This window comes from Vicia villosa, linkage group LG4 (assembly GCF_029867415.1).
Source record: "Vicia villosa cultivar HV-30 ecotype Madison, WI linkage group LG4, Vvil1.0, whole genome shotgun sequence".
In the NCBI taxonomy this organism is placed as follows: domain Eukaryota; kingdom Viridiplantae; phylum Streptophyta; class Magnoliopsida; order Fabales; family Fabaceae; genus Vicia; species Vicia villosa.
The window spans coordinates 122,928,014-122,936,068 of NC_081183.1; the positions used below are offsets into that span (position 1 = coordinate 122,928,014).

General features: G+C 34.3%; 1 protein-coding gene across 1 annotated transcript; it reads left to right on the top strand.

Moving 5' to 3' along the window:
• Nucleotides 1-2,583: 2,583 nt before the first annotated feature.
• Nucleotides 2,584-3,006, top strand: LOC131597780 (uncharacterized). The gene has a single exon (XM_058870452.1). It carries the CDS (start codon nucleotides 2,584-2,586, stop codon nucleotides 3,004-3,006), a length of 423 nt encoding a protein of 140 aa, XP_058726435.1.
• Nucleotides 3,007-8,055: the final 5,049 nt, after the last annotated feature.

Here is an 8,055-nt window from a genome sequence, read left to right on the forward strand (position 1 = left end):
GACTTTATGAAGTATAACACACGAAAATCTTCCAAAGTACCAAAATTTGCAATTATAATAAACTTCGTGTCTTTTATGTACTGTATCTCACAAAAATATTCCAAAAGACCAAATTTTGCAAGTTTAATAAACTTCTTGACTTTTATGTTATATAGCTTTCGAAAATCATCCAAAATATCAATATATATAAGTTTAACGAACTTCATGACTTTTATGTAGTTTAGCACACGAAAATCTTCCAAAACACAAAAATTTGCAAGTTTAACGAATTCGTGACTTTTATGTAGTATTGCACACGAAAATCTTCCCGAAGACCAAATTTTGCAAGTTTAACCAACTTCGTGACATTTACGTAGTATATAGCACACGAAAACCTTCCTAAATACCAATGTATGCAAGTTTAACGAACTTCATGAATTTTATGTAGTATAGCTCACGAAAATCTTCCAAACTATTGAAATTTGCAAGTTTAGAGAACTTCGTGGCTTATATCTAGTAGCATACGTAAATCATCCAAAAGAACAAATTTTGTCAACCTAACAAATTTCGTGACTTTTATGTAGTATTTAGCATATGAAAATCTTCCAAAACACTAAATTTTGCAAGGTTAACAAACTTCGTGACTTTTATGTAGTATATCACACGAAAATCTTCAAAAATACCAATGTATGCAAGTTTAACAAACTTCGTAACTTTTATGTAGTATAGCACACGAAAATCTTCCAAAATATCAAAATTTGCAAGTTTAACAAACTTCGTGACTTTTATGTAGTGTAGTACACGAAAATATTCCAAAAGACCAAATTTTGCAAGTCCAACAAACTTCGGGACTTTTACGTAGTATATAGCACACGAAAATCTTCCAAAAGACTAAATTTTGCAATTTTAACAAACTTCATGACTTTTATGTAGTATATAGTACACGAAAATCTTCCAAAATACAAAAATTTGCAAGTTTAACAAACTCCGTGACTTTTATGTAGTATATCACACGGAATTCTTCCAAAAGACCAAATTTTAAAAGTTTAAGAATTTTTGTGACTTTTATGTAGTATAGCACAAGAAAATCTTCCAAAATACCAATGTATACAAGTTTAACAAACTTCTTGACTTTTATGTAGTATATCTTAAGAAAATCTTCCAAAATATTAAAATTTGCATGTTTGACAAACTTCGTGATTTTTATGTAGTATAGCAAACAAAAATCTTACAAAAGGCCAAATTTTGCAAGCTTAACAAACTTCGTGACTTTAATGTTGTATAGCTTACGAAAATCTTCCAAAATACCAATGTATCCAAATTTTGCAAGTTTAACAAACTTCATGACTTTCAGAAAGCAAAGAAGCAAAGACTCCTATGCATCCAACGTGTGTATTAGGTAAGGATGAGGTAAGTAAGAAGGTAGATCAGAAGCTCTACAGAAGTATGATTGGATCTCTTCTATATCTTACTGCTTCTAGACCTGATATTTTATTCAGTGTATTCCTGTGTGCTAGATTCCAATCAGATCCTAGAAAATCCCACTTAACTACTGTTAAGAGAATTCTGAGGTATCTGAAAGGTACTACTAATGTTGGTTTAGTCTACAGAAAATCTGAAGAATACAACTTAGTAGGATTTTGTGATGCTGATTACGCTGGAGATAGAGTTGAAAGGAAAAGTATTTCTGGAAGCTGTCAGTTTATGGGAAGTCATCTGATCTCTTGGTACATCAAGAAGCAAGCCACAATTGCCCTCTCTACAACAGAAGCAGAATATATTGCTGCTGCTGGATGTAGTACACAGATGCTCCGGATGAAGAGTCAGCTAGAAGATTATCAGATATATGAGAGTAACATTCCTATATTCTGTGATCATACTTCTGCTATTTGTTTATCTAAGAGTCATATCTTACATTCCAAAGCTAAACATATTGAGATTAAACATCACTTCATTAGGGACTATGTTCAGAAGGGTGTTCTTTCTTTAAACTTTGTGGATACAGAACATCAGTGGGCTGATATCTTCACAAAACCCCTTGCTGAAGATAGGTTTAAGTTCATTATGAAGAATATCAGTATGGATTTATGCCCAGAATGAAAGGATGAGAAGATCTGATATATGGATTAGATTTGAAATGCTTATTTATTTTCTTATCAGATATTCTTAACTTGTTTATCAATTAAATATTTTGATTCTGTTATTGTTAACGTTTCATATGTCTAAGTTGATTCAGAATTTCTTTTAAAGCAAAACAGTTGTCACCAGCTATTCCAGATGATGAACACGTGTTCATTCTGAAGGGACAAGCACGCGTGCAGTTGATGAGACGCCGCCCTAGGTAACTGTGCAAATCATTTCAAATATCACGTTTTCTCCTAACGTCACTCAACATTAAATGCATTTGATTCTCTGCATTCTATAACTATTCATTCTCAGAATTTAATTGCATTTTGTTTCAAATCCGTGCCTATTTAAACACCTCTCATAATCGTTTTTAATCTTTTCACACATTCATCATTCTCTAGTTTTATGCATTTCTGTCATTTGTTTTCTCTCTTCTCAAACCCTAAAAAGAAACCCAGTAATCTCAGAAGTGCTTCAATGGCTTCTCCTTCAAATCAGAATGTTGGTTCGTCTTCTCAGCAACAACATCAACAAGAACAAGTTCAAGAGCAACAACTTGTTCCCCAGAAAACTTATTTGATTCCATTGCATCAGTTGGAAGTTATCTGCGAGTTGATGGTAGATTTTGACAATCTGGAAAAACATGATGTTCATCTTACAGAGAATATGGTTTTTCAAGGATGGGGACCTTTATTCTATGATCTGTGTGGACCAGTCTATCCAGATTTAGTGAAAGAATTATGGGTTCATGAAACCGTTATGCCTAAAGAAATTCTCTCCATAGTTCATGGTGAACTCTTCTCAATTACAGAAACCCTTCTAAGGAAGTTGTTTGGGTTGATGAACGTTGAAGGTGTTACTGAAGCAACTCCTAAAAACTATATACAAAGTATGGACTAAGATCCTTCTGGGTTGCTTCTACCATAGAAAATCAACAAGTTCATCAAACTTCGTAAACAAGGACCAACAATACATTATGTATTGTATTGGTAAACAAATCAAAGTGGATCGTCCCTACATCATTTTCAATCACATGTGGCATGATGTGAATGATTCTAGAGAAGAAAACAGGCTGAAGTATCCGAACAGCAAAAGGAACGTTATCCCTTTTGGGAGAATCATCACAAATCTTCTGGTACAAACAAAAATAGTTGAAAATCTGGAGAATGCTGGAATTATCAATAATCCTTACACCTGCAAGGCCTCATAAGAAACGAGCTCCAGGTATTGTAATTTCTTAACCTGATTCTGCTCCAGTTTTTAATTCGAAGAATGTATCAATAGAAGCTAACCCAAAAATTCAACCAGAAAAAGCCCATGCTAAACCACCTCCAACCACCAAAGTTCTCACCCCTCCTGCTTCACCCAAGTCTAAAGGCACTACGCCTATTCTTGATTCTGATCCTCCAGTTTCTGAACCAATCTTTGAAGCTACACCCCTAAACACCATCATTCCTCCTCACGCAAATATATCCACTTCTCAACCTCCTCCACATTCCATCTATACTCTTGTAGACACTACTGTGTTCTGCAATTTCTCACCTTCACCTTTTTAACCCTCTGATTCTGATTCATTCACCAACCTTATGAAGCAATATCCCCGTAAACCCAAACCAACTTGTGACCCTGTTATTGTGGTTTTAGACTCAGATCATGAAGCTCAATCCTCTCAACCACCCTTTTCGGAAACAGTATTTGTTCTGGATAGAGTTCCTCAATCATAAGCCCTCTCTTACCCAGATAAGCCAATCTCTTTGTGAAGGCAAGCTTCTACAACACTATGTTTTGATGAAGATAACTATCATGAGTATACGTCAGTAAAGGATGAGTAAAAAGATCAAATAAGCTATGGATCAAGATTGCAACCTTCATGAAGATTAGCTTTGGTTGATTGATCTTCATGTCATAATGGTACAAGTTAAATACTTTTACATTGATATTCCTTAGTGCTCAAAAATTATATAAACTTTCATACTATGCATGCCCAAACTCATATATGCATGGCATAAGTTTCCAACCTTGAAAAACATGCATTTTTACCTTTTGAGTTGAGGTAACCAGTTACCAACATTCATGTAATCAGTTACATTGCTGGCAGTAGCTTTTCATCTTTGTTATTGATCTTTTTCAACATGATGTAACCGGTTACATCATTTAGGTAACCGGTTACATGGTCGTGAATTTGAAATTTATGGGCATAACGTAACCATGTAACCGGTTACATCCTTTAGGTAACCGGTTACACCTGAACCAGTGGCAACTTTTCATGTTGAATCTGTCCCAAACGAATTTATCTTTCAAACCTTTAACCATTGCATTGTTCTCTCAATATGCAACCATTCTAAGAGGCATATAGTCACCTATAAATACCATAAATTTCAGATTTTACATCTCACCTCTTTCAATACAATTTACCACATTTTTGATCATATATTTTCATATATACAAGTGTTTCATAGTTGACCTTTCACTGAAACTTTTTCTACACATTGTTAGAAAAGTTTCTCATTCATACATAAACACTTGAGCACTATTATATCATTGTAAATTGTCTTGCTTGAAAGAGAAGATCATTCTTATAGATTGATATATGTTCATCAGCATTTCTACTCAAATATATTCCGTTATTATTGACTTGCTATCCAGGATTGTTGGAAGCAAGTGTTGTTGATTAGTGAGAGGATTGTTCTCATAATCAAGATAGTAAATCCAAGAGGATTGTTCTTGGTGGTTGAAATCTTGTTGTCCAGGATTGTTGGAAACAAGTTAGTGAAAAATCCAAGAGGATTGTTCTTGGTCCAAGAGGATTGTTCTTGGTCCAAGAGGATTATTCTTGGTTTTGGTTTGTCTTGTGTAAGTCACAAACAATAGTAAAATCTCTTTCATGTTGAAAGGGGACTGGAGTAGTCTCGGATTGTGAGGGGAACCAGTATACATCAATATTGTGTTCTTTACTTTTCCGCATTTACCGCTTTCACAAATCATAACCAGAAAAGAGAGTAACACATTTCTAAACTCTTACACCAAACCAGAAAAATAAGAACAACAAGTATTCAAAAACCAGATAAATCTTTAAAAACCTAGCTCAATTGGTAGCAGGAATTGCTATGAATATGTACTTAACCCCTAGGTACATGGTTCGATTCCTGCGAGAGGCAAAAACAATATTTCCTGGGCAGCCGATAAGCGGACCTAGGGGGGATTATTGATTAAGCCGGTAACATGCTCGGTTGGCCGACACGGTTGATACGTGCAGCGGATATCGGGGTGTTACAGCTTCCGCAAATCAAAATCCTGTTTTCAAAGATGGTGGTAGTAACAACAAGCCTCCATTGTTTTGTGGTGAATACTTTGACTTTTTGAAAATCCGAATGGAGGCTCACTTAGAAGCACAAGAAGAAGAAGTATGGGAAGCAGTCCAAAATGGTCCCTTTGTTCCTACAACTGTTGTCGATGGCGTTGAATCAACAAAGCTTAAAGTTTCATGGAATGATGATGATAAGAAAAAGGTCCTCTATGGTAAAAAGGCAACGAATCTTCTTCAAGGTGCACTTAGTATGGATGAATTCTTTCGTGTCTCGACATGCACAACGGCAAAAGAAATATGGGATACTTTAGCAGAAACTCATGAAGGAATCATTGAAGTTAATAGATCTCGTTTAAATACTTTAAGTCAAGAATATGAATTATTCAGAATACAGCCCAGAGAATCAATCCTTGATTTACAAAAAAGATTCGTTCACTTAATAAATCATTTGAGTTATCTTGGAAAGAAAGTCTCTACCTAGGAACAAAATCTAAAGGTGCCTAGATATTTAACAAGAGAATGGCAACCGAAAGTAACAGCGATATCCGAGAAAAAGAATCTATCAAAGATGACTTCTGCAACCTTGTTCGGTAAACTTCAAGAATATGAAACAAAACTTGGAAGACTTGAAACGCATGAAATTCAAATAAAAGATTCAAAAGACATTGCCTTAAAGACAAGAGTCAAACATCATGATAACAATCAAGAGGATGAATCCATTAGTGAAGAAGATAATGAGTTTATCAAAAAGTTTAAAAAATTTCTAAGAAAAGAAAGGAAAAAGGAGATCATTAAAGAGGAAGCACCAACAAGGAAGGTTAAATGCTTTGAATGTGGAGAAAGAGGACATGTCAAAAGTGAATGCCCTACACTTGAAAAGAAGAATAAATACTTCAAGAGAAATAAGGATAAAAAATCAAAGAAAGCATATATAGCATGGGAAGACAATGAAGTGAGTTCATCATCCGATTCTAAAAGCAAAGAATATACAAATATGGCATTGATGGCCTCACACCATTCTGATGATGAAGACAACGAGGTTAGTAACGGATTTACAATCTATGAAAATGATGCACAAGGTGCTATAGATGAATTGTTAAATAAATGCAAAAAATTATATAAAACTATAGCATCTCAAGAAAAGCAAATCTTGTCCTTAGAAGAGAAAGTAGAAACAATAGAAAAGGAACTCAAGGATGAAAAACAAAAGATGATTAATGATCACAAAGAAAAACTTGTGTGTAAGAATTGTGAATTATTGTCTTTTCAAATTGTTCAATTTAAGAGAGTTCTTGAAAGGTATGAAAAGGGACAAGTGGGGTTGGAAGGTGTCCTTAGGTAACAAAGATTTCCTAATGATAAAAGTGGTCTTGGATACTCAAAATCTGACAAACCAAGTACTTGTCAAACTTAATTTGTTTTGTAGGTTTGCTTGAGAACCACCTATAATCTATGGTGTTTTTGACAAGTAGTGGTTCTAAGCATTTGATGGGAGAAATAAACTAACTTTCAAATCTAGTTATAAAGTGCAAGGGTGATTTCACATATGGAGAATACCTTAAAGGAAGAATTCTTGGCATTATCAAAGTTGGAGCACTAACTTTCATATCCAATTGAAGATGTACTTTATGTTAAAAGACTAAAGCAAAATCTTCTAAGCAAAAGTCAACTTTGTGACAAAGGCTTCAAAATCATATTCACAAAAGATGAATGATTTGATGAAGTCACTCATGAGGTAAAACTCATAGGTAAAGAAGTAATTTTTGTTCATATTTTATAATAATTTATCTTTTTCCCATCCTTTTTGATAATGACAAAGGGGGAGAAGATATTTGTGTGTATGTGTATGCTTGCTTGTCTCAAACATTTGCAACCACAAAGAAGTAAAATTCTCTATAAATCAAGGGAGAGCTTTGATCAAGGGGGAGTTATCAAAATTAGGGGGAGCATTCACATAAGAACATTACACATCATATTTCAAAGGTTGTCATCATCAAAAAGGGGGAGAATGTGAAGGCAAGCTTCTACAACACTATGTTTTGATGAAGACAACTATCATGAGTATACATCAATAAAGAATGAGTAAAAATATCAAATAAGATATGGATCAAGATTGCAACCTTCATGAAGATTAGCTTTGGTTGATTGATCTTCAAGTCATAATGGTACAAGTTAAATACTTTTACATTGATATTCCTTAGTGCTCAAAAATTATATAAACTTTCATACTATGCATACCCAATCTCATATATGCATGGCATAAGTTTCCAACCTTGAAAAACATGCATTTTTACCTTTTGAGTTGAGGTAACCGGTTACCAACATTCATGTAACCGGTTACATTGCTGGCAGTAGCTTTTCATCTTTGTTATTGATCTTTTTCAACATGATGTAACCGGATACATCATTTATGTAACCGGTTACATGGTCGTGAATTTGAAACTTCTAGGCATAACGTAACCATGTAACCGGTTACATCCTTTAGGTAACCGGTTACACTTGAACCAGTGGCAACTTTTCATGTTGAATCTGTTCCAGACGAATTTATCTTTCAAACCTTTAACCATTGCATTGTTCTATCAATATGCAACCATTCTAAGAGGCATATAGTCACCTATAAATACCATAAATTTCAGATTTTA

What these genes read in the sequence shown, in the direction of transcription:
- LOC131597780 (XM_058870452.1), top strand. Translation starts at nt 2,584, where the DNA reads ATGGCTTCTCCTTCAAATCAGAATGTTGGTTCGTCTTCTCAGCAACAA.